At 38.3% G+C, this 27,197-nt stretch overlaps 3 protein-coding genes across 4 annotated transcripts in view; 1 reads left to right on the top strand and 2 right to left on the bottom strand.

The window, feature by feature from the left end:
• Positions 1–64: 64 nt before the first annotated feature.
• DMP2 (transmembrane protein, putative (DUF679 domain membrane protein 2)) lies at positions 65–910 on the bottom strand. Its single transcript, XM_026800001.4, has one exon. It carries the CDS (start codon positions 827–829, stop codon positions 221–223), a length of 609 nt encoding a protein of 202 aa, XP_026655802.4. The 5' UTR covers positions 830–910; the 3' UTR covers positions 65–220.
• Positions 911–3,116: 2,206 nt separating this feature from the next.
• LOC103723188 (RNA-binding (RRM/RBD/RNP motifs) family protein) lies at positions 3,117–17,883 on the bottom strand. Its single transcript, XM_008814024.6, has 8 exons — positions 17,556–17,883; positions 13,743–14,223; positions 9,789–9,865; positions 9,578–9,708; positions 7,471–7,567; positions 5,528–5,677; positions 3,635–3,735; positions 3,117–3,549 (listed from the first exon to the last, which is right to left on the bottom strand). The coding sequence occupies exons 1-8, from the start codon at positions 17,769–17,771 to the stop codon at positions 3,459–3,461; spliced, it is 1,344 nt and encodes a 447-aa protein (XP_008812246.2). The 5' UTR covers positions 17,772–17,883; the 3' UTR covers positions 3,117–3,458.
• Positions 17,884–25,482: 7,599 nt separating this feature from the next.
• The window catches only part of LOC103721031 (uncharacterized), a 66,465-nt gene continuing 64,750 nt past the window's right edge, over positions 25,483–27,197 (top strand). For both annotated transcript variants that reach the window (XM_039132730.3, XM_039132729.3), the window contains exons 1-4: positions 25,483–25,774; positions 25,892–26,652; positions 26,764–26,889; positions 27,027–27,112. In XM_039132730.3, coding sequence (XP_038988658.2) covers positions 25,717–25,774; positions 25,892–26,652; positions 26,764–26,889; positions 27,027–27,112 — 1,031 coding nt within the window. In that variant the 5' untranslated portion in view covers positions 25,483–25,716. The remainder of the gene's footprint in view (positions 25,775–25,891; positions 26,653–26,763; positions 26,890–27,026; positions 27,113–27,197) is intronic.

Raw genomic sequence — 27,197 nt, 5'->3', positions numbered from 1 at the left:
AAGTACTGTGTATGTCAATACATGGAAGAAAATGGAACAAGCACTGCAAACATGGTACTTTATCAAACGAACTTAGTAAATCATAATCTTTGATTTACTGATTGGATTAGTGCATATGAGAGGAAAATGGAACCATGCCTTCCTCTTCTTTCAAACAAACAATACACACTCTTTGACATGAACCATCACGTACACTGAAGCATGAGTTGGTTTCCTGAATTCAGTCAGAATCATCTGTCATCCCCGTTGGAGCATACCCTATTCCATGTCGATTGTTGGGGAAAATCATGAACACAGAACTAGCTAGGCCGCCTACCACGGTGGGCAAGACCATGAGCAGCGTCTTCTCCTCCAACTCGAAAGATGGATAAAAGCATGACACTGTGTTGTCATCCAAGAGTGCAATCACTGCAAACACAACCAGAGAGAGGAATGCATGAACAAAATCTCCAAACCTTAGCTTGTACTTGGAGAGGTCCTTCGAGCCAGCGTTCGGGTCGGAGAAAGACCACAGCCCATCCTTCGTCGCCAACCCATAGTAGACCTTGCCATCGCTACCAATATAGCTATCAGTGAAGGATGAGAAGCAACAAGAGAAGCCACAGACGGCGAGGAGGACGCCGCTCAAGTACTTGTTGACAGTGCCGCAATGGCCGGTGTTGGTTAATAGAGGGTTGAGGAATTGGAAGAGGAAGACAGTCCCAGTGGGGAGGAGCTTGATGAGGTCAGCCACTCCTTTGAAGGCCCTATCACCTATAGTTTCAGTACTTCTAGGGGACTTGGATGCTGAATTCATTTTCTCAGAGGACTGTTGGTGATCTCCTGCCATGTTATTTGTTGCCTTGGTGTGATCTATGTAGTCTAATAAATCCCCGGCTATCCAAAAGGAGACTTCTTCTCTTGATATTTATAAGGAGAGTGAGCTACTAATGGTAGAGGAAGAGAGAAGGTTGCTTGCAAGTATAGTTTGGCAACAGTTATTTTGCTTGCACTCTTTGGTTTGTGAGCTTGCCTTAGAGCTGTAGCCAACTTTGAGTTTTTCTTCAAAGGAATGCTCACAGTGAGGATTGGCTGATTGTCAAATGATCTTGGATCTGAATTCAGATCTGAAAAAATTAGGATCTCATTCTAGTCTACCAAGAAAAAAGAGCCCCCCTTTCATACAAGTTAATATCAACAAAGAGATGGTAACTGGGTTAAGTGAGCTTGCAGAGGAATAATTTTTTTTGTTTCGAAGATACAATGATATGTGTATACGGAAAGAGCTGTTGTGGGTGACGTTAATTGACGATGTAAAGCTCAACACGAACTGGAAAGGATGCTAAATTTCAGATGTCAATCTTCTCTAACTTTAATTTCAGTAGGGCTTTTTTTTTGTGTCATGATGTCAATCTTCTCTAACTTTGCTCACCAGAAATGGAGGACTTTTCCTAACCCGCGTCCATTCAGTTGGTATCAATTCTCTTGATTTGTTTGCTTCAATAAATTGTGATGGGGAAAAACTTTGTTAAATAAATTAGAGCTAAAGCTATTTAATTGAAAATTTTAAAAGACAATATTAATGTTTAAAAGCAAAAAACTGTAGGCATGAAAAAAAAAAATCATAACCGAGGACTGAGCTGTTAAATTTGTATTCCTTGTCACTTCTTCTCTCCTTGTAGTTATTTGGAGGAAAATCCTCCCATTGTAGTTGCATTAATGGCTATACATCTTCCAAAGGTGGAGTAAAGACATGAAGTAGAATAATTAAGAGTACGAGGTAAACAATCGCCTAGTTATTAGGAATTAAAACTTGACTTTATGAACTTTGAAGATGATTCTTCTTCTATTTCTCTTTCGGAACAACCTCTTGCAGGGCTAATTAGCATGGGTCTGCCTTTGCTTGTATACATTTCAAAAATTCTTGAAACGAAGTTATGGAGAAACTCATTATTTTGTCTGATAAAAGAGAGAAAGGTACATGGGTGGCGCCTTTTTTTTTGGGGGGGGGGGGGGGGTACATGGAATGGGCTTTGGTTGTATCTCCTATATTTGTTGATGATATGAATAGCTGTATGATGTCATTTGTATGGGTCTGGCTTGTATTCATTTCAAGAGAAGCCAATTTTTCAATCAAATAAAACAACGAGGTGCATTGGTGGTGGCTTCATGAAGTTGACCGTTGGCTCGAAGAGGTTAATACAGATATTGCAGGAGATGCGCATCATGCATTACCTTGAGGTCCCTCAAGAATGCTCAAGATAAAACTCTATTTTTAGGACGGTTGGAGCCATTTGAATTGGAAAATCAAGGCAAGAGTATTCTCAAAAGAGAAGGGAGACCACGAAGGAAAGTTTCAACAGTCCATGGCCGAGGATGGGAACCTAAGATAACTGTAATGCTTCTCCGTTGCGGGATGCCAATTTGTGATGGAAGACTGTTCCAGCATTTTCAAAATATGAAGTGTTGAAACTAGAAAGATGGAAAAATAATTCTAATTGCATTGCTAAACCCAAAATTTGCTATCCCAATGCTGAACTCCGTACCGGTGCCATACTAGCATAATATCGATACCGTATGGTACGAAATTGTTTTTGACGTCCCGAATGTCGATACACCATCTGTACCGAATATCGATACTGGATATCATTCAGTACGCCACCTATATCGAATATCTATAGCGGATACCAGTACCGAACTGGTACAATACGTCCTGTACTGCTTAATTCAGGCTAGTACGACGTATCTTGGCTTGTAGTGGAACTCATTTGATCAGTGTCTGAGAAGTGAAACAGAGAAAAAGAGTAATGTCCTGTTTGCTCCATCATCCACTAGTAGGACCTGAAGACCTGGCCTTTACCTTGGGATAACGGATCTACCATTATGCTAATCAATGACCCATTAACAGTTAACACCGATGCAAAAAAATAAAAAATAAATAAATAAATAAATAGCTGCATGAGTTAGAAAAGCCTAAGCAACCTACAACAAGTTAAAAAGACATTTCCTAGCTGGCTGCCAGATAATTGGAGGTGAAATATATAGAGCTCGGTGGTGAGTATTAATCTGTCAGCATTCAGGTCTCACCATTTCAGCAGTTAGTCAATCTCTCACAAGAAGAAATGAAACTAAGTCAATTGCAGAAATAGAAACCAAACGAAAAATATTAAAATTTAGAATTGCAGAAATATACAACCTTCCTTAATCCATATAAACCAAAATCCAGATTCAACAATGTGAAATTTTCCTTCCACTTGACAGCAAAACTAATTTGTCTCTGCAGCTATTTTCAGTGTGTAATCTACAAAAGGGAAACAAACAGATGCAAGAGCTGACAGATATGATAAGCCCCCCTACCTTGTCCATTTATCTTCACCGAGCTGCCTGGTTCAAATTAATCCAGTTAGCATTAGACGAACCCTGACTCTTAAGATTCCAGTATTGACAGACAGCACTGATATGGCAGCTAGTATCTGAAGCTAAACCAGCTGGGACAGAGCTGAGGTCTTCAACCACAAGGGCCTTCCCAACATAGCATTTCCATGGACAGCTAGGTATGCAGTGTTTAACCTAATATTATAAAAATGCTATCAGCCATGGACAAAAACAAATATCCTAAAAAACGATTGCGAGCATAGACTGATGAAGAACTTACTTGTCGACATCTGGTATGGCTAGTGGATCATAGGTGTCCTCCCTTTTCTCCACATTTGGGACTGCACCTACCATGGATGTCATATCTGGAACACCTTCCACCTGAAAGCAGGAAAAAAGCCAAAAATGTTAAAGTGGGCAAGCAAAGCAAATCCAAAATGTAGGCACCACAAACCTGCATGAAATAGGCTTCTACCCATTGAAATTTGTTAAGTAGGTATTTATTTAACCTAATCAACATGTAAGAAAAGGATTTGCCGCCATCCCTTACTCCCTAAGTTCCTAGCCTTTGTTGTTAGATATTTTCATCATTTTTCCAGTATCCCAAGCAAAGCCACTAAAGAATCCTCTTTATTTACAAGACATTCTATCTCCTCGAGTTGCACAAGTTGGCCTCAAGATTTTAGTCTCCACACTTTCTCCTTCTGCACTCTCAACCAATCTAAAGAGTCACTGCTTTATTTGAACATCAAAATTTTAAGCAATTACAGATTCTTGACGCTGTAATGTGGTACATAGGAATTCTAGAATGCAATCAATGATCATGAAAAGACAACTGAAATAATTGCCAACCCTGGACAATTTTCTGAGCCTAAACTTGGAAAGCTATAACACACTCTTAATCCTATGATGAATCTAAACTTCTGCAAATTAAACTTGCTCCAGTATTAAGGATGAGATCTACTGGAGCTAATATTACAAGGATTATACAAAACTGATTTGATCCCAGAATTTATTACTTTAATTTATCCAGATTCACATACCAATTCATTTTATATCTCTTTGTTTCTCTTCCTTAGATCAGTCCCCTTTTAATGTTCATCACAGACTTGGCACCAGTTCAGCATTTCCAACTTAAAAACATCACAAACGAAAACTAATTCCCTTTTATAGATCAACTTGAACATGCCCCTATCAAATCTGATCCTCGGACTTGTATCACATGAATGACTTGCATAGAAGAGAGAGGCGAAAAGGTCATATGTTGGTGTAATACCTTAGAACAAGAATGAAGCACTATTCTATGGTAAAGGCATCAAAAGACTCCTAGTGGGAGTGTTCAAAACATTCTGATATGGTATCAGATATTTACTCATTTTATTCTTCTATGACCATTCGACAAGAATGCTTTTGCATTTTATTAGCATATCGTTTCATTTTCACTTGAACTATAAGGATGTAACTTTTCAAAAAATAGCTACACAACTAGAGGGTCTTTGAAACATGATAAACAATATTGTACCAAATCACCAGTCCGGGCAGTATGGTATGATTTGCCTAATTTGGTGTGAAGTGTGAACCAATCCTTACCGGGCCGAACCACCCAAAACAGCTCGGTTTCCTGTGTTTGGTCTAGTAAAGGCCCCAAGGCATCAATAATTAGGGGGAAAAGGAGCTTTTCTCCCTCTATTCAAGGTAAGAGAGGAGGAGAGGAAAAAGAGATGGAGAGAGTGCAAGGGTGCGCAGGTCTGATCCAGGTAGGGGCCTCTTCCTTTTTCTTTTTATTTTTTCTATTACATCTCATAAATGTAAAAAATTGAAAAAATATGAGGAAATCATAAAACCTTATTTTCCACTCAAAACTAGATAAAGGAAGATTAAAAACCTCAACAAGAAAAAATAGAAAATATATTTATTTTTGGTGCACTGTATGGTTCGATATAATCTAATATGAAACCAATATCATACCATACCGGTCTACTACCAGTATGCAGTCCAATACCAGTACTACATGCCTTGCTTTGGAGAACATCTAAGTATACCAAATGAATATCAAATAAGATGTTCAAACACAGCATCTGTAAGAAAATCCTAGCAACGTGATAAGGGGAAAAAAAGTGGCCACATATATACAGAAGTGAACATTCAATTCTACAGTCAACTAAATTCTTGCCTGTTGAGGATACTGTCCATATCCAGCATAAGCACCATAGGCATATAAAGATGGATCTTGAGCAGCCCCATATGTGTATGCATCATAACCATAACCATAATAAGCTCCAGCCCATTGACTAGGATCTGCTTGCCATGCAACCGATGGGTCCTGCATAATGGTTGGTAAGAAAATAAAAACATGACAGAGATTGAACTCAACTCCACAATGCTACTCTAGAAAGGGATTTCGGAATCGTATAGATGGTACTAAACAAGTATATAGACTCGATTTCTCATTCTGAATGTGATTCAGCATTGCACTTTGAAAACATGAAGATGAAAAACATTAACATTTTCCTGTAGCCATTGTTTATGATAGAAGAAAAATAAAGTGAAACTTAAAATAAGAATTAATAGGCGCACCTGATTTCTATTTATAGTCTACAAAAAAGTTCAGGGGGCTGAATGAATGTCAAACTCATTAATAGGTATTCATAGGATATGAACCCTATAATATGATATTCCATAAATCCCCATATCTTGATTCTGTATCTTTTTTGACACCAACCATATTCAGTACAATTCCCTCAAGTTACCACTACAACAAGCTGACACTATAATCACTGTGTGGAAGGTGTAGGTAAGAATCACCAAAATAATTTCTGAATACATGACCCAAACTATCCTTGGCATGATTTGCAACTGATTTCCAAACAGGAGGCATATGATTCTGGAACTATCTATGGTGCCGAAAGTTATTTCCACTTATGTTTTCTCAAACAACCAAAAGCAACGTGAAGTTACATTTGTTTCTTCCACTGATTCTAGAACAATAAACAGGTCAGAATCATTTTTTGTACTCTACTCAGTAGATTCATCAATCATTCCACAATAAAAAATATAATCAGTAAGTAAGGATGGAACCCAGATGGAACTCGCACTTTGAAAAGCCTCCCATCTCGGGTTTTTTTATTGTTCTTTAACTAGGAATTTCTTCAAACAAATTTAAACAAGTAACTTCAAAGGACAAGTCATTTTAATCTTTTTAGGTAAATTGCATGCTTTCAGCTTATTTTTATTTTAATGTTTTCTATTTTCCATTAAGTTTAACACAGCTTACTAATAATTTCTAAGATTTTCAGTGACATCCAAGATATCATGTTTTGCAGTTTCTGAGAGGCTTCCACTTGCCACATCAATCAGATTGACAACCAAAGAAGTCCTACTTATTTAGATTTACACATCATGCATCTTTGGGGATAAAAAAATTGTGATTGCCTCAACGGCCCCCAGCCATGACACTCAATCTAGCTACAACGTATTCAAGGATGCAAATCAACAACTAAAGTTTTTTATGCACATTAAACGGTTGTCAGATTAAAACACCAATACAAGGTGTCAATTAACTTTATATGACAAAAAAAGTAAGGCTGGTAAATGGTTATATACGCAACATAGTACATCATTCAATTCAATTTCCCATCAAGAAAATAGTGCAACAAATATGACAGAGCAAAACAAAGCTAAGATTCTCTGCATGTTCAACAAAAACTTTTAACGTACTATAGTAAATAAAGGGAGGATGCTCATACAATTTTACATGTTAGTTTTCAAGATTGTTGGTTTCCGGGAATCATTAAGTCTGGTGAATAAATCCAAGTGTCAGAATGCAATAGAAGAATCTATGCAACATAGAATTTAACATATCTTGAGTGCAATCCCTTCTAGCTAACCCCTACATTTCCAGGGATATCATCACTTAAATTTTTGTAATTTCCACTGCTAACAAGTGATAATAATATGAAAATGAGACAAGTTGCCTAAGTTGTTGTCATGGGTTTTCTTGTTTAGCATTGTGGGGCTTAGAGATACCAATTGCAAAAGGTAGCAGATAGACAAACCAAACAATTCTTCAGCAGCATGAAAAAACCAAATTCAGCAACCACAGATTAAGTTCCATACCTGCTTATTTGCAGGACTCCTACCCCATGAAAGCTTAACAATTTGTTGACCTATCATGGTTCCCTGAAGCCTTTGTATTGCCTCTTCAGCAGATGGTCTATAAAGTACAGAAAATCAGAAGCAGGTTAAACGATGTAAGATGTACAAACCTCTTAAGGATCCATCGAAGTTTCCCTATGCCAGTAATACCTAACCAATTAAAAGATAAAAAATTGTAACAGTAGACCTAGAGAGCAAGAAGCGAGAGAATAATGCCTTTGAAGCCTGACATAAGAGAACTATGCAAAATATGTTAAAGCCGGCAATTGTGTCTATTATGACGTACCACTAGCTTACCAATTGAACATACGTCAGTAATTTGGACTTGGATTCTAAAATAAAAGGCAGGTACTAAAAGGAATACAGCATTTACATTATTTGAGCTAAGGCTATTGCTACTGCCAAAGCTAAAATAATTGTCTCCAAAGCAGCTTAATTTAATATTATGCAAATAGGCATCAATACATCTGTAGAAAAGAGAAAGTAAGACATATTTTTATTCAATACTTCAACAGTTCTTTTACTATCACCACAGAGACAAGAGAATGAGCACCCTGCACCAAAGCAGCAGTGCCCTGCCTTTTGTCAGCACCGGCCCCTCCAGCTTCCTTTTCTTTGCCACCGGCAGCCCTCAGGCTCTCCCTTCTTTCTTGGTTGCTCCATCACTTAGTAAAGTCTTCTACTAGGCAGACGAAACCACCTAGTTCATAGTGGAGCTCATCTTCCACCATCGCATGCTCACCCACCTATGCCGCAAAGGGGTTGCTCGGACCCCTCCGCTGCCATCCTTCTGTGTCCCCTTCTGTGCTAGGCTCACAGTGTAGTAGCGCCCTAGTCACCCTACTCCACCTATGGTAAGCCAGGTAGATCAGCAACCAGCCCATATCATCTTGAAGTCCATTTTCTACTTCACACTTCTTAGAAAGTGGAAGCAAGAACCTAAAAATAGATTTGCCTGTCCTCACACATTGAAAGATGTTGAAACAACTTTTGATGTACAATGACCCCATATTCCTTCAAATGATACTTCACCAGCCCATATAAGAATTTATGTACTCCTTCCCATCTAAATGAACTATAATAAACAGGTTTATTTTTTTAATGCCTCTGCAATGTTACCAAGTCAACCAGACTGTTTAAGGGTGCTTTGAGTGACTTGTTCTACACCTATTTTATGTTATGTATTGCCTTACATTATGTATTGTCTCACATAATGTATTTTCTTAGATATTTGTTCTCATTGTGATATGAGAAGGGTGATTATAGAAGGCTAAGAATATTATTCCCTGGACTTCATAGAATGAGAGAACATGGAGTTTTTTTGTCTTTTATTAGCAATATATTGGATGCTGAAAGGGAAGGGGGCATGTTTTTTCTTGTGTCTGTGCTGCTAATGAACTGGCAGGCAACAATGATTCAATGAGGGGAGAAGAACCAGGTGACATAATCACCATTCATATTTTCTTGATGATCTCCCGTACATCAATCTTCAATGGTGTTTTCTCCTTCATTGTTCTCCTTTTCATCTCCCTTCTTCTCCACCAATCCCCAGATTCCTCTCACCACCCTCGCTGCGCATCAATCCAGAGAGGTTCAAAGAAGAGTTTCAGCCAAGATTGCTGCAATTGGATGGCAGAAGTGGCATATGGAATAGCAGGAGAGGATGGGTAGTGCTGAGGGAGGGGAGGGTGTCGCAGCCACCTTGAGGAGGGATGATTCAACCTGTCCTCCAAGGAGCAACAGAAGAGTACTTTAAAGATTAATTAAAAGATCAGTGATTTTCCTTTAAACTTGGAAGCCATCTACGTCAATTTGTAAAACATTAAAATAAGCTGCTCGATAAGCAGCCATTCAAACTTTGACCATAACGTTCCTTAGGAAAAGGATAAATGAGTCACCTTTCTCAAGATATATATCATAAGCCTTGCAACAAGAATCAACAGTTCAACACTCAAGGTATCAAGCAGACATTAAGAACAAGAAAATCATCATCACAATATTTATTTTTTTTTGCTAGTACCACCTGGCAACAAAGAGAAAGAAAGGGATCTTCTAGTTTCCAACGTACCTGGCGCTAAACTGTACAAAGCCACATCCTTTTGCAGCTGGAATCTTAACGTAGATAAGCTCTCCAAATTGTGCAAAGATCTGCTTCAGTTCTTCCTCTGTGACATTAGGGTCCAGTCCACCAACAAATATCTGCAACAAAGAAGACATGTAAAAGGATATCCCACAAGAAAAGGTGCATATGTAGCCAAAGATGATAAGTGTGCACTTACATTTGTGTTTGTGATATCATTGTCCAGTGGAGCTGGTGGTAGCTGTGGTGTTGCATAAGTTGGTGCCGGATAGATAGCTGCCAAAATTAAGTATGAGCACGGCAGAGTTATAAATTCATTCAGAAACAGGCAACAAAGCTTTGCCATCATGTTTGCTAACTAATGTCATGTATATCAAAAGCAAACCTTTGCAGGATAATAATCCACTAATGCAGCGCAACTGTTAGATATACTTAATAGTTAATAGTTAATATAATGCATCCTTAAGGTACAACAGACTCATCTATATAATTGGTACTCTTGGGGATGAGTCTCCAACCACCCAGATACCTCCACCTAGACCCCACATCCCTTCAACTGAACCCCACCATTTTTCCCTTTACTTTTTTCCCCAACTTAAAGGTTCCCAGTTTCTAGAGACTTGAGGACTTGCAGCTCCCTCAAGGGCCTCCTTTATTTTAATTTATTTAATCAGTCAACTATATATAAAAATGACTCCTCCCAATTCTCCTTTGTTCCCTTCCAAGACCTGCCACTGTTTCCTCCATGTGTATGTCTTTCTTTTGACTCATCATGGATGCCGATATGGTGCAAAATGAGGATGCAATGTATTTCACCAAAATCTCTAACAGTTCCCCTACTTCATGCAGATCACAGATCAAGTGTATGCCTAATAAATACTCAAATTGGGAAGTAAAGGAAAACATATCCAAAAATCTACTTTTCAGGTCATGCGGCAGGACCCAAAAAAGAAAATTAGCAATCATTGCACAAAGGATGGAATTCCCTACCACCGTACCTAACCGTACTGCCCCTAAATAGGGAACGTACATGGCTTTGTTTTGGGATGGAGCCCAAACCACTCAGTTTAGGCTCCAACTGAGCGATATCTTGAACCAAACTGAACCATCCAGTTCAACTCGATTTAGGGTGGTTCGGCCCCCTCTCCCGCTTAAATCATTGAGAGGGAGGTAAAGAAGGCCCCATGTACCTTCTTTGCCTCAACTTTCCTTTTTTTTTCAACCCAAAAATGTGGAAGAAAGAAGAAGGGATTTCGGGATTTCAGCTTAGATCCAATGCCCAAATAAAAGGCCTAGATTTTTCAAGCTTAGACTGAAGTTGCGATTTTTTAGCTTGGCCCAAAAATTTTATATGTTATATTTATATAAGTGAACATGTACATATACAAGCATAACATTTATATTTTAAAAATAAAAAAGGAAATAGGGGATGGAAGAAAACTCTAGACCTCCCTGCCCTCTTAGCTGATGATGCCCTCTCCATTATGCGCCTCATCCATCTCCCCCTCCCTCTCTCTCACCGCCCTCCTTTCAAGCCTCCTCCTCTCTCAATCTCTCTCTTCCCCACTACCATCCTCCACTCTCTCCTCCCCCAGTTGACTTCCTTCTCTCACCCTCTAGCCCTCCTCCCCCTAACCAGTTTCCTCCTCCTCTCTATCCTCACCTCAATGACCGGCATCCTCTTTCTTGCCCCTCACCCACTAGCTAGCCTCCTCCTCCATCACCTCCTCTTCCTCTCCTCCCTTCCTAGTTCAGTCCAGTTAGGCCAAGTCAAATTCAATCAAGTTCCAAACTAGTTGGATCAAGCCCTGACCCTACCATTTACCGTCAGGTCGGGCACGGGATCTAGTTTTTTAGGCCCCAGGACAAGCCTGGCTTAAGCCTAGAAATTTTGTTTAGATATTGGGCCTCAACCAGCTCAAACTTGGTCTGGCCCTGCAGTTTTTCAGAATAAACTGAAGTCAACCTGTATCTCATGACCCTAATGCACATATTAATTGAACAAGTTGCATTTTTGCTCCCACCAATGAGCTAATATGATGATGGTGGGCATACATCATGGTATCTAGAATAGGGAAATGGCTAAGAAAAATCTTTAAAGAGCCTAAATTGATGGTGAGGGCTTAGGAGAGAGCTTACACCATGATTTCATAGAACTATGAATGCAATAACCCAAAAAATGGCCCTCAAATTTAATATCTTTATAATCAGTGACTACGAAAACAATGAATACCACTACATGTATCGTATAACCAACATGTCCTCAAAAATTAGATCTGTCAAGTATAGCATTCACCAAATTAATGTAAAATAATATATAAAAGCATCTGAAAGAAATATGTGCCGGAAGTTTAGCAAAGGAAAATATTAACTACGTAACCATGCAAGCGGAGGAAAAAAAAAGCTAAAGTCCAGAAAGCTCATCAATCGTCCCTTGGCTATGCACAACATGGATGAACGCTACCAATTCATATCAAACAACCAGGATCATTGTTGCCTCATTAATAAATTGGTCACTCCAAGGCCATAAACCAAATACTGTATACTAGAACTGACTCCACAGCCAACATAGAACAAGCTCGTGCTAGAATAAGACATCCATAGAATACGAATTACACACAAGAGGCTCTAACATGCACCTGTCTTTATAGCATCTCCAACTTCCTGCTACATATCAGAAGTGCAAAGTCCTAGCATCTGGAGGAAAAAGTATGGTTCAGCCTAATTCAGAAGTGAAAACCCATAGGGTAATCAAGAATGGATGGTTTTCTGCGCTTGACCTAAGTGATGACTCAAAGTGTAATGTCTATAGTTTGGCCATTTGGGTTCAGCTTTGTGGCTTATAGTGTTCAAATTTTTAGATCCAAGTTGTTAGAAATAAACACAGTTTCTATGAGTAAATTGATTTGTCAATGACTCAAAGTCTCAAACTATAATGTCTATAGTTTGGCTATTTGGCATGGGCTTTGTAGGCTGCAATGATCTGATTTTGGATCCAAGTTGTTAGAAATAAACACAATTTTTCTGCAGGTAAATTGATTTGTAATTCTTTCAGATGTTTGCAAGAATTACATACAACATTCTGGAAAGTAGAAAATTTGAGCAATGTTTTGACAAATTAATAATAGCTTGAAAAAAAAGACTAGAGAACATGAAGGGATAGAGGTACTCAAAGAAAGGCTACCACAAGACAGGAAAGGAGACAGAGAAATAAGGTTTCAAGAGCAAGCAGATAGATAATTAATTAGTTCAATGCAATGTTTGGTTTTGATATAGACCATGCCCATAATTTAAGTGCATATTTGAGAAAGAACAGAACTGAACTTATTTGTAACAGTAATTAAGAATACAAATAGATTATGTACAAAGATCCTTATTGGACTCCATATTCTGTGAATCCACGTACAACTAAGCCTATGAGGCACCTTGCTGCTTCTCGCAGATTTACAGGGCTATATGATCCTCAGTCCTATACTTCACAGGCCATGATATGTTGAACAGATGCATAAACTGGATTACATGAGGAGTGACATGAACTCCAGCTAGTAATACTAGTCAGCATGCTGGCTCTTTTATAAATCCAGCCCACTTCCATTTCTCTATCAGTCATACCATATCCAAAACCTATCTGAGCATCCATTTGAGTTTGTCATAGATCACAATTTAATAGGTAGTGCATTTATAGTACTATAAATATTATGACTTTGAGACAAAAACCAAAGCAAAGCAAAACAAACAGTATTGTGAGGCTTATGGAGGAAATAAAGAATGATAATGTAGTACAAAACCATTGTGATTGCACGAGAAAGAATGAGATCAATTCATAATGGGAACGATAAGCTGAAAATCAGATGTGTCATGCATGCCAATCACAGAAAAGGCATGAGTAGAATTAACTAATAGTCATAATTAACAATGGCCCTGATGGCAAGCAAATTATCATACACAATATTCTGCCCACAAACAGTGTCATGCATAATTATCTTATGCTCTGATGTGGCAGCTTCTGATTGGAAAAAATTTGAAGACTCCATGAACTTCTGAAAGCCACTTCCATCACAGGCTTCCATGTATGGTACAGCATTACTTAGATATAAAGTGTTAAAAGAATAACATTCGTATGTGTGTGCTTTCTGCATTAAACGATCATTACCTTTGGCAACTGGATACTGTTGCTGAATCCCAGTGGTTTTTTTAGGTGTTGCTGCACTAATACGCATAGGCCTAGTTGAGCAATACACTCCATTCATTTCAGTCATTGCACGATTTCTTTCTGACTCATCAGCAAATTTGACAAAACCATATCCCTTTGAACGCCCAGTATTTGGATCAGTAACAACCTTGGCCCCTCTAACTGATGGATACTGAACACGAAAAGTCTCTTGTAATAAGTAATCCGTGACATCAGGCGCTAAGTCCCCTACAAAAATGGAATGATCAGGCCCTGCATCCCGCCTTTCTCCAAGACCAAAAGAGGCCCAATTCAGCCTAAAAGCCTGTTCAGTTCCAGGCATTTGTGATCCATTATACGTCTGCAAAATTCTTTCAGCAGCTGCATGAGAAACAAACTCTACAAATCCATAGCCTTCAGGGTGCCCTGTAATCTTGTTGCGTATGACTTTTACCGATACTACCTGTTTTCATGAGAACACTCTTTCATAAGCTATGTCTATAATCTACAAGTGCAAGCTGTGGTAGATTACAGTTAAAAGAATATTGCCAGTAAAAATTAAATATTGCAAGTAAAAATTAAACACCAAATTTCATGAAGGTTTGCAAAGCAAGATGGGCTTAAATGAGACAAGTACATAAACCATATGTACTTAGACTTAAAACTTCCATCTATGACTGAATAGTGTAACAGACAGGAAGAAGATAAAATTCCAAAATATAATTTGCTATATCTTAAATGACCCCATCCTTATTTCCCACATATGTTGGCAGATGTTTTGGAGCAATTGCAGGAGTGATGACTGACCACAACACAAGTAGAAGCAATTGATTTGCACATAGAAAGGTTGCATCTGCACCTACAACCTTTGTAGTGGCACCAAGAATAATAAAACGACCGTCTTCTGGACTGGACAAATAGTGATGTTCCAAATGTTCTATAATGCAGCTATTCATGAGATCCCAATGGTTAGGACTTATATAGGTTTCCCATGCAGCAGATGAGCAATGGGTGCAAATGTCTGCCTTTATTCATTTTTTCTCTATGATATAGAAAAAATATGTGATTGTATTTCACCTCTTCCAAAATTTCAGGCATGCATACATGCATGCATATGTGTACGTGTGTGTGTGCATAGATAGATAGATAGAGAGAGAGAGAGAGAGTTGATCTTCTTTTGAAACTTGTTTTTATAAATTGCCATGTACTTTTAGGTCATTTACATACTTTTCACTTTCAACTTAGTTTTTAAATGAGGTTGACTAATGTATTTGCTTTAAAGGATACAAAATTTATCCTAACCATAGTATATGATACCAGACCGAACTGCTAGGGCTGCAAAAGTTGGGTTGACCCAGGACTTGACCCAACCCAACCCACTTAGACCCAATTTGGACCCGATTTAAGGACCCATGGGGTCAGCCCAGATTCCAAATTCGGATCTATTCCACATTTTGGGTCAGATTTGGATTTATTGAGTTCTGACCCAAGCCAACCCAACCCCATCGTTATATGGATCTAATTTGGGTCTCTCAAAGTCCCGATTAGAGATTAGCTCCATATAATGGTGGCATTCATCATCGATTAATTAGTTTGAAATAAATGGTGTCATCATCCCACCAAACCAAGCTTCTTGATTTGATTTTATTCACATGACATATGAGATGTTGTGGCAAACTAGATAGCTGAGTGATATCCTTGGATGAAAAGTTTAACTTTTAGATTGTAAATTGATACTGTGACTAACTTGGCATTCTATTCATTCTAAATTGATATCTTTAAACATAATAACTCGTATAATCCATAAGGAATGCTCAACATTTGGAACTCTTTTCAATTATCTTCTAAGCCTTGTTTGAAAAAAATTATCATGCTAAATGTGTCATAACATACTTGCAAAGAGATGCTCATATTTTATGATGAAACTAGAATTTTTTTTTGTCCAAATTTAACTCTTTCACTTTAGAACTACATATGTGTGATCTGATCTGACTTGAACCCAATGTAGATCCGATTTGAACCCAAATTTTTGGGTTGGGACCGAGTATACATGGACCTGACCCAACTTGAATGACTCATTGGGTCAAAAATTTAGTCGTGGACCTGACCTGATCTGACCCAATCTTCTATTGGGTTAGATCTAGGTCTAACATTAGAACCAAAATAAGAAACCGGGTCAGGCAGGGTCACTCATGACCCGGTCCTACCCGACACATTCGCACCCCTACAAACTACCCAGTTTGATCGATATTGTACCATACCAAAAATGAACTAGAATAGTTTGTCATCTTGGAATGAAAAGGAGCCCGAACTTGTGCTAATCAATCTCAAACCTCTCAGAAATGAGCAGCTTTGGGTGGTTTAGCCCAATAAAGACCTAGTTCTAGCCCAAGTAACCCCTCACCCTCAATAATTGTGAGAGAAAGACGTTGTTGCACCCTTTTCTCCCTATGTTTCACTTATGAGCAATACAAAAGAGGAGAAAGAGAGGGTGGAGAGAAGAAACAGAGAGAGGGGTTTTTTTGTATACTAGTACACACATAGGTACTATTTGGTATGGAACCAATATCGTAACATACTAGTCCCCCACCAATTCGCAGTCCAGTATCGAGACTACGAATTTTAATCCTAATTGACATTATTAATATCTAATTTTGGAGGATAACAATGTTTGAAAAAATCAGCATAGCACGAACTAGGCAAGCAATATATCTAGCTTGCCCTAACTAGATTGCAAGCCTATAGTAGAACTTTGCTCAAATGAATGCTTTTAAATAGTTCCAAATCCACTTGGGCCATATATGATGCTATATATGTCAGCTCGTTTAAGGCTTCATAAATTTGAATCACTGAGCTAAAAGTTTTACTTGTTCTTACGTAAGTCAAAAGACATTTAACTCAAAGAAATGAGCAACTCCCAAGATTTTTGTTAATTAAGCTAGTAACCTATATATCTCAGATGCCTCATTACCTATAACCTCGATGAAGAGAACTCCCAAAATAAGAAGTCCCTTCCCATGACAATAGTTGTTGGCCCCAAGTTTATTTTCCATCCCACTACAGCCACCTTAACCTGTTTGCTTACTCACCAAAAAAAAATCAAAAGACATGTAACCATGGATGTATTGGTTCATCCACAAATAGTTTTGCGAGCATTAGTAGTTGTATATTAACCATGTTATTCATGGCATGGAGTCCCAGATATTGGCGATCCAACTCCTCTAGATTATTCCTTATTTTTATCTTATTTGTCATTTATATTTTTTCTATTCTTTGACCTCTTAACATTGTTGTTTACATCTCATATCCTTTTTCATAAAAAAAAATATGAACCTCGTAGGTAGCCGCATAACACTTGGATGCCATGCTGTATCAAGGTCACTTTTTGAAACCTTAGTTAACATGACTTTGACACTATGAATGAATTGCATAAAGTTGATGCAGAATTAACGGAACCACAGACACATCAAGAAGGATTTTTTTTTCAATTAGCTTCAACATCTTTGGCCACAGACATTATTTACTTGCCTTCGTGAACATAGAAACAAGTCTGGAAAAAGATATGCAACTAATATGCTAAGATGCACTGCCTTTCGCTTTTCAATTAGACAGTTTTCTGAACAAATTTCGATGATCGGTTGCCCAAATTCTATTCTCCTGGGTCTTCCTTTTAATTAAGGTTCATCAATTGTTTCAAAAACCCTATTGGAAACTCTAAGCCTGAAAATCCATCAAAAAAAAAAAATATATGATAAAACCCTAGAGATGAATGGGTGGGTATGAAAGAGAAGTGACCTCTCCGGTGTGGGCGAAGCAGCTGTGGAGGTAGCTCTCGTCGACCCAGTACTGGAGGTCGCCGATCCAGAGGGTTCGGACCTCTTCAAGGGAGGTGGGCTGGTGGTAGCCATGGGAGGAGGAGGTGGCGGCGGTGGTGGGCGGCGCGGCGGTGGTCCAGGCCTGGTGGTGGTGGTGAGCTTGCATCCACTGGTGCTGCTGGTGAGAGGGATCCATGACGCCCCAAACGACGGGCTTCGTTCGGCTCCTCCGATCAAAGGCTCCCTCGGCCGCCTCTTCAAATAAAAGCCTTAGGTGAAAATCGTACGGTTCCCATAAACCTCTTTTAATATCAAACTTATAAATTTCAGAAATATAGACATAAAAACAATTTTATTGGCAGACATATAAGCATAAAAATAATTTTATTAAACATTACAACTAAATTTTATTTACTATAGGAGCCAACTTTGGGCCCGGCCTGAAAATCTTGGTTGGGTGTTGGGCCCGACGCAGGCCCAAAGCCTAAGCCCAATCCCATTGCGAAGCATGTGTTTAAAGAGGCTAATAAGGCTACGGATTGGGCGACTTCTTTTATCGCCAACCATTCGAAGGATCACTTATGGGTGGAAGAGGCAAAGTTGCCTAGTGCTATCCGTGGTGTATTGTTTTTTGATTTTTTTGGTTGTATCCGCTCACGTTACGTATGATACTTCTATTTAAAAATAAAAAAACAAAAAAAAAAAAAAAAGGAGCCCGATGCCGTTTCTAGCTCCACCAGACTCAGTGGCTTCCCCATTCCATTTAGGGTTATTTATAATCTAGCGAATATGGCTTTGGTTGTACAGTTGACCATATACAAGATAACAAAATTGTTCCAGAAGGAGATTTAATCACTCTGATTTCTTGGATCAAAAGACATGACCCTTCAACGCACACGGCTTTGAGAAGTATCTGAATGCTACGTTCTGGGTTGTGGTATTGCTCATGTTCTCATGTACTTGGAGAGGCTAATTAGATAGCGGACTATTTTGCCAATGTTGTATCTTCTTTTCAGCAAGAATCGTTTTGGAGTGAGGAATGCCCTCATTCTGTAGCACATTTTCTTCGAGCAAATGCTGTAGGTGTTTCATTCCTTCATTTGTAGTATTTATTCACGCTCTTTGTAACCCAAAAAAAAAGAATATAGCTTTTGTTGTTCGCATTTCACAATTACTTAGCATCAAATTCATGTTATATTCGCATTTTGTTGAAGTATATGTTGCTTTTTCTGATCTACTACTCTTGCCTCTATGTTAATGCAATTTTTATGTTGTTAAGGTTCTTTTCAAAATAAATGTACACTCTGTGTTGCTTGATTTACCGAAGCCTCAATTCTCGATATATACAGGCATACCAATCCATGGCTAGTATAATACCCGCTTATATGATGCGCCAACAAAGCATAACCATTGTCTTGTACAACCAGTATACCCCTTCTATAGCGTATTTTAGCTTCTAGGTTTTTGTTGGCTTTCTTTTTTGTCATTTTTGCTTTAATGTTATATTTTTATAGCAATATTGTAAGTGCTTTCGCTAAAATACTCTAGTTCTAATTTGATGTTTCTTCAAGCTTTTCCATTGTTGATATGTTGAGAAGTTTTATTAAAAAATAAACAATAATTAGGTTTTTGAAAACCAATGCTAAATAGAGTGGCATAAAAGTAATAAGAAAGAACTTTTGAACAAGTTCTAGCTATAAGTTCTTTAAAACAATAGCATCTGGAACACTGGAACAATATTTCCAACAGCTTGGGGGAATGCTGGTCCTCCTATGATTGCCCCTTCTTTCTGACCATTCCCTTGTTATTGCCTCCTTCAACTGTAGGTGCCATTTTTCTAACACACAATCAGCATAATTAAAAGAACCTACCATCTACAATCAAAGTTACAATTGTCATCAAACTTGGAAAAATAAAAATGTCACTGTCCTTTTCCAAGAATCTCCAATTTGCAAATGCTATATGAGGATCCAACATTTATATTTTTGTAAAATATTTTAATACAAGGGATGTTTGGTTCATACATACTAAATGCTCAAAGCATATATATAGAGACCTCGCAAAAGTATTAATTTGATGTTTTTTGGATACAATAAGATTAGTTTTAATTTGATGTTTTATATTCCACATTTCAAACTAATGCACATATAGTAATAATTGATGCATGTAAACCGGCAATGGATCAACGCACACTCTTAAATGGAATTTTCTTTTTAAAAACCAATTTTGCAAAAAAAAAATATTGGCGCTGCATGCAAATTTGTTAGAATATCATTTTTTAAATACAATAATCATATTATAAACATTATATACTTATATAATATTATGTTCTCTCAAAAGATGCTTAGTGGTACTTCAAATATCAATAGACTATTGCTTGACATTATGGTTGCCCATTGTGGCTTTAAGTACTCATAACAATATTATTTAATCCATAATTACAACATATTATTTTTTTCTATGATTGATATAGCATATTATTATTGTCATTGTTATTGTAATATTTTCTAAGGCCTTTTGCATATATTTTAGCTACAATCTTAGATTTGAAAGCTAATTAGGAAAATATCTAAATGTTGCAAGAGACACCTTTGCACTGTTCATTGATTTGTCTACCATAAAGTGGAGTTGTTACCAAGTCTGTAGGTGATATCCAACTTCAAAGGAGAACTATTTAGCATCCAACATCATTTATGTGCCTCTAAGGTAAAAGCAGTACTTGAGAAAAGCCTTTTTGCTAACTCTTTTCGTTTGGTGACAACCATGCGAAGGACTTCCCTCATTATTGAGGGAGGAGTCATATTCCTTGCATCCCGTGTATTATTTTTATTAATTTAACTCTCAGCTCTTAAGTTGATTGCCATTTTGAAAATTAGAATTTCTTGAGACACACATGTGCCTGTGCACATAAAGACCCCTGATCCTTAAATTTCATGCATGTATTTTATAATAAAATAGCTATCTTGAGAATGTAAACTTGTTGGCAACCATAATGTTTATGCTTGAAATAAGGAGAAACCTTGCAGCCATTATAACAAAAGTTCCTCCAATCCATCTCCATGATTGCATAAGGAGAAATATCTTCAAATACTATTAAATGTCACTCAATTTGATGAGTTAGACACGCTAGGATCCTTATTATTAGTAATCGTTATTCTTACATTTGAAAATAATTATACTCTCATTCTAATTAGGCAACTTAAAAATCCTCTCCACATTCTAGTTGTTATAGATAAATAGGATCCTTCTTGCTACTCACTCATATTAGATAAATTTATCACCTTTCACAAACCCTCCAATGATTAAGAATTTATTTAAAGCAATAATCAATCAACAATTAGGCTCCATATAGATCCCAAGAAAATATCAAATTATTGAGTGCACTAGAAGTGACTCTTTTGTAATTACATGCCATAATTGGTAAGGAGGATTGGAGGAAAATTCAAAAGACATTTTAATGTTAGAAAAAGAAGGATTTGCATGCTAAATTTTACTGTATGGATTTTTTTGTCTTCCTATAAATCTCTTTACTGTTATTACTTTAAAAAAACATTATTCTTGGTTGGCAAAAGATATTGAATTTTAACATTATAAATAGTCCAAAATTGGGTGAAAAAATAATTCAAACAATACGAACAAGAAACCATTACTCCAATTTCCACACTAAAGAATCTAGGTAAAAGAAAACCCTAGAGAAAATAGTATAGTTAATATGATGCATGAGGTTACAAAGACATTAATCAATTAAATAGTTTAATATGTTGTATAAAGATGGATTAAACTTCAGCTATCCTATTGCCTCTACCAATAGATGCATAGAGACCAAGTAGGTAGTAGCATCTTTATGCACGCCTTTCTAGGTACCTAAATTAGCACGATAGTAAAATTAGCAATATAAATCAAATTCTTGAGAAGAGTTATAAGCTTCTTGGATAGAGGAAGGGTTGAAAATAAGCAAGAATTCTAACATAAAACAAACTATAGCCAACATTATGAGAAATTGATCACAATACCAATAAATATAATGGGAGCTTGACATACAAAAGTAGTGGATTTACAATGTTAGGTTTTGAAAAAGCTCAGAAATTCTAGCTATAAGTCCAACTTAAACAAACTAGGGCTGCCCATTTATTCATTGTTTCAGTTTAGAAAATAGTAAATAAAATATTCAATTTATCCAACAAAATAAATTAATAATATAAATTGAATTACAAAAAGCAATATATAACATATATATTGAAAGGTATCCCAAAATAATAAAAATTAAAAATATTGATAAGTGTGGAGTATAACATGATGCGGGTTACGACCACAGAAGATAAATATTCTATTACAAGAAACAATATTTAACTAAAACTCTGTGTGTAGAAACTATGAAAATCAACCACATATTATACAATGAATATTAATATATTCTTATAAACTAACTTTATATATCTGCGCATATGTGTCTATACAGAGCAGGTAGGTTGGTTGCAATTCACTCAATCCCTTAACCCAAGCCCAAACCAATATGATCATATTTCTAAAAGTTGGAACCAAAACCAACACTATCCTATTAGGAACCTGGATGAAACCAATCCAACAATGTAAAGTTTGGCCTGGTTCTCAACTTGACCCAAATCTATATGCAACGCTGAAATAAGCCATAGAAGGAATCAACAAAAATCAATCTATGGGGAAGTAAAGCTTACATTGCAATTAACTTAAAGCTCTAGAAGCAATATGTAGTACATATGCATGTAGTGTCATCATCTCTAATTATTAATTGTAAACTACTAGAAAATATAGAAAATTGTCAAAAGCAAAAATAAGCCTTAAAAAAGCACATGCTGCTTATGAATTGTGCAAGAATGATACTATTAACAAAATTAATTAAACTTATTTGACATGAAAATGTGACATATACTTGTCTTGTAAAGAGCATTCGTGCATGTAGTATAGATACTTGTGCTGGTTAAATAATGCCTTTAAAAGGTAGTTGTCATTTTAATAGGTTCTTTTGAAAAATATTATTTTAATTTCTAGTTGAACCCTAAACAATAAAAGCACTCTAGAAGGCTTTATCTAGGAGTTGATAATAACAGTAAAAACATAAATCTCATAATCCTAAGTCATTGAACAAATAAAGATGAAGATCCTTTGGCCCAACTTCAATCCATATTACACAAATTTGCTTCCCTATTCCTTTTCTATCCATAGGCTAATGAATATCCTTAGATGATGTTGTGTGACCTCACCTTTCCACTGTAACTATTCACTATCTCTAATTTTTCATATATGTTGATGATAAATGGTGGAGCTTGGTGCCATACGTTCCCTTGATCTAATTGATCTAACAAATTTTAGTGATATAAGAGCTTCTTTTGGCTTACTTTCTCTTCTGCTTCAATTGGGCACTTCCTAACTAGTTGACTTATATTGATCAAGCTAAATATCCGTTTTTAAGTGTTCTACAAAAAAGAAATCCTATTGTTTGTTCAAGAGAGAATAAAAAAAGGAAGAAAGGAACTTAAAGCCTACATCAAAACCCACCATTGCCATGTTCAAGTTGTTGAATGGTAACCCATGATGAACCTTTACTTGGTCATGTTGATTAGCAACCACAGTTGCTTAAGAGCTAGCCATGGATGGTCGACCATGTAAAATCCATCTCCTTCTCTTATTTTGTGACTTCATGTTGAGGAAGAAGAAAGAGATAAGGGTAGGTTGATAAATTCAGTTAGGTTTAAATTTTAAATTCGATCTAATCCAAACTCTTGATTTAAATAGATTTTCTATATTTTCTTTTTTCATAGAAACATGTTATTATTATTTTAATGGTTAGGTTTGGATGTTGTTCGGGGGATGGTCTATGAAACAAGAGAAAGAGTTGTCAACAGGCTAAAAAAAAACTCTATGCATTTAGCATGGAATTGCAAATGCCCTTCTTACATGTCAAATTGTTGCAAAGTCAACCTAGCATTTTGCACATTGCTACAATGCAGTCTACCTCCTCCTAATTTGGATTAGTGCTCCCTAAAGATGCCTACGCGACAACTGATGCGAAGAGAGAGTTATACCTAATGTGAACTTAGTTATTTGATGTGGAAGTTAACTCCATAAGAGCAAGGGTTAAGATTAGGAAGAAGGGAAAGAGATGTCATGAATCGATCTTTAAGGCTTGTGAGGAAGAGCCTGAAAGAAACTGTAGCGGAGAAGTCCAAGTTGAAGAAAAAGTTGAGTCCGAGGAATCCATTAAAGGAGCTCGATTGCACTAGAGCTTTTCCTCCTCCTTTTGGCCCTACAAAGACCACCGAGATCAAAACTTTTCCAAAGGACCTTCAAATCACCCCTTCAATCTTCAGTCTACTGGCAGAGGCTTTATGGCAGTGGAAGCAAGGATGATGTTCATGTTGTCAGTGGTGACGAAGTTGACCTTCAAGGGCCAGTGATGATGGGTGATGGTGATGTCGCGGTGGGGAATGAGGGTTTAGATCACCGTTTGGGTGCTAGAGTTCAGATCAAGGAATTTCGTGACAACATGGTTTGTGTTTGATGAGAATGACAATAGGCAGTGCAAGTCCCTGCAATGGATCTTCTTGTACATGGAGACAAGGTTCTCGTCCTAGAACGAGAGGAAGCCAACGAGGATGACGAAGAGAATAACAATGTAGGACCATAGGTTAGCCTTAGCGTTGCCGTTTCCCTTTTTCCCAATCACCTCTTACATAATGCATGCTAGAGTCTCCTAGGTGATGTGGAGGAGACCATTAGGGATGTGGTGGGCAAAGGCATCAAGGCTGAAGTCGACGATCTTGAGGTTGTCAGCATCATTGAGGAGGAGGTTCTTGGGCTTGAGGTCTCGATTGTAGATGTCATGGTCGTGGTAGAAGTCAAAAGGGGAGATGAGCTACTGAAAGTAATTGAAGGCTGTGTCCTCCCCAAGGCGATTGACGTAAGCAATTTGGGAGAAGAGCTTGCCACCTAGACTAGTACCATAGCAAAAAAGTTCTTAGACTGGGTTGCCATAATCTTGTGGAGCTCCCACGATGTTGGGGTGGGTCACCATCTTCATCACTGAGATCTCATGCTTCACTTGCTCTATCATCCCCACTCAGGTTGCCTTCTCCTTCCTTACCACCTTCATCGCCATACTTTTCCTAGTCCATATATTCCAAGCAAGGTAAACTTTTGCAAAAGTCGTGTGCCCGAGCACATGCTTGAGCTCATAGCCCTATGGGGGACGCTTATTGGAAGCAGAAATAGTGAGAGGAGAGGGTTTGGGGTTGCCATTAGTGAGTGGGAGAGATAGCAGGTCAAGATTTTAGATATTTACAGAATTGCCACTGAGTTTTTGATGAGGTATTTGCAGAATTGCCACTGGATCTATTTATTTTTGGCATCCAAGTCCACATCAGATTTTTTGAGTCCATATCAACTAACAAGTAGGCACCTGCTCTAATTAGACGAACTGTAGAGTTGATATTGCAGTAATTAGATATTTAAAAAAATATTTGTAATTCCATATAAAGTAAGGGTATCTTCTTCGGCCTTATTAATAAAATAATAATAATAATTCTTTTTGTGAAGGGCTCCTCAATTTAATATATATATATATATATATATATATATATATATATATATATTTTTGGGTGGGGGAGGGATAGGACAAGATTTTTTTTTTTAAGATGGTTGAGCGAATGTTCTGGATATAGGTTGGAATTGAAATGTAACAAAATTTTTATATAGTGATATTTCAAATTGCTACGACTGTTCTATTAGGTCCGAAGGTTTAGAGCGCCTGGACAGAAATTAACGATAATTTTATAGATAATAAAAATAGATTAATCCTAGTTGTCGCTGGATTGCTCGATTACGCCCGAGTAAACTCTCTATAAAGTATAAACCCATCCCACGCTCTCGTTCCTGCCCCCAGTTTCACCGAGCGAATTAAAAACCTCGTCCCGACCCGACTCTTGCGACGAGAGATGCGCAGAATACGTTGGAAAGCTGCCGGAAGAGAAACAGAGAACCCGGCAAAAGAGCGAAAATCTCCAAGAAACCCAGAAGAAGAGCGAGCTTTCCCTCTTCCTCCCCTCGCATAAACCCTAGCCTCCTCCTCCTCCCCGGGGCTAGGGTTCACTTCCCGCGAAGCAGAAATGGCTCCCATCCTCAACTACGAGCAGCACGCCCAGCGCCTCGTCGAGCCCGAACTCCGTAAGCAATCCTTGTCTGCTCTCTGTTCTTGATCTGGATTTCCACTCTAATTCCATCTTCTGATGCTTGTTTTTCTTTCCTTTATGCTGGAATCAAACAACAAAATCCCCGCAACAGCTGTGCAGGTTCGGCTGCAGATGGTGATGGAGGTGCGGGATAGCCTCGAGATCGCGCACACGTCGGAGTACCTCAACTTCCTCAAGTGCTATTTCCGGGCCTTCTCGGTGATCCTGACCCAACTGACGACCCCCCAGCTGACGGAGAACGCGGAGCACAAGCTCCGGAATGTGGTGGTGGAGATCCTGAACCGCCTCCCTCACAGCGAGGTCCTCCGCCCCTTCATCCAGGACCTCCTCAAGCTCTCCCTCCAGGTCCTCACCCACGACAACGAGGACAACGCCCTCATCTCCATCCGCATCATCTTCGACCTCCTTCGCAACTTCCGCCCCACCGTCGAGGCCGAGGTCCAGCCCTTCCTCGACTTCGTCGGCACCATCTATCGCAACTTTCCCTCCACCGTTGCCCACTTCTTCGGCAACCACACCCCTAACCCCCCTCCTCCCCCTCCTCCTTCATCCACGGCCGATGATGCCAGAATGGTCGACGGTGCCGCAGGTGCAAGTGGTGCTGGCAGCAGCGGCCTGGTGGTGCCCTATGTCGGGTCTGGGCAGCTCAACCCGAGCACGCGCTCCTTCAAGATCGTCACGGAGAGCCCCCTCGTGGTGATGTTCCTCTTCCAGCTCTACACCAAGCTCGTGCAGACCAACATACCCTACCTCCTGCCCCTCATGGTCACCGCCATCTCCATCCCAGGGCCCGACAAGGTCCCTTCCCACCTCAAGACCCAATTCGTCGAGTTAAAGGGCGCGCAGGTTAAGGTATGTGTTCGGTTTTTTTCTTCTCCGCCCCAATCCACTCCACCTGTTCCTCGTGTCTATTTAGTTGATTCGGTATCTTACTCCTGGTTTTTTCTTTTATTTTTGGTTCAGACACTCTCTTTTCTTACTTATCTGCTGAAGAGTCATGCCGAGTACATTAGGCCTCATGAAGAGAACATGTGCAAGAGCATTGTTAATTTGCTCGTCACCTGTCCGGAATCTGTTTCAATTAGGAAGGTGAGCGACTGGGCATACATAGGTTCAGCTTTTGATTTGTGTGATCTTATGGCTTATTGTCTGAAAAAGAGAAATGTTTTTTTTTAAATGTAAAAAAAAAGAAAATCTGAGTTTTTTGATTTGTGTTATCATTACAGGAGCTGCTCGTAGCTTTGAAGCATGTTCTCAACTCAGATTTCAGACGGGGGCTATTTCCTCTTATTGACACGCTTTTGGAAGAGAGGTACTCAGTAACTGTTGGCAATTTTTGTGGAGTTTGCTTCTAGTCTTCTATGTGCTTAATATTCTTTAACATTTCATGCTAGAAA

Source organism: Phoenix dactylifera, chromosome 17 (genome assembly GCF_051530095.1).
Source record: "Phoenix dactylifera cultivar Ajwa chromosome 17, Ajwa_hap1_PhDact_Kaust_v1.1, whole genome shotgun sequence".
Lineage (NCBI taxonomy): Eukaryota > Viridiplantae > Streptophyta > Magnoliopsida > Arecales > Arecaceae > Phoenix > Phoenix dactylifera.
The sequence above is the reverse complement of the archived record's forward strand: the minus strand, read 5'-3'. Positions and strand labels throughout refer to the sequence as shown.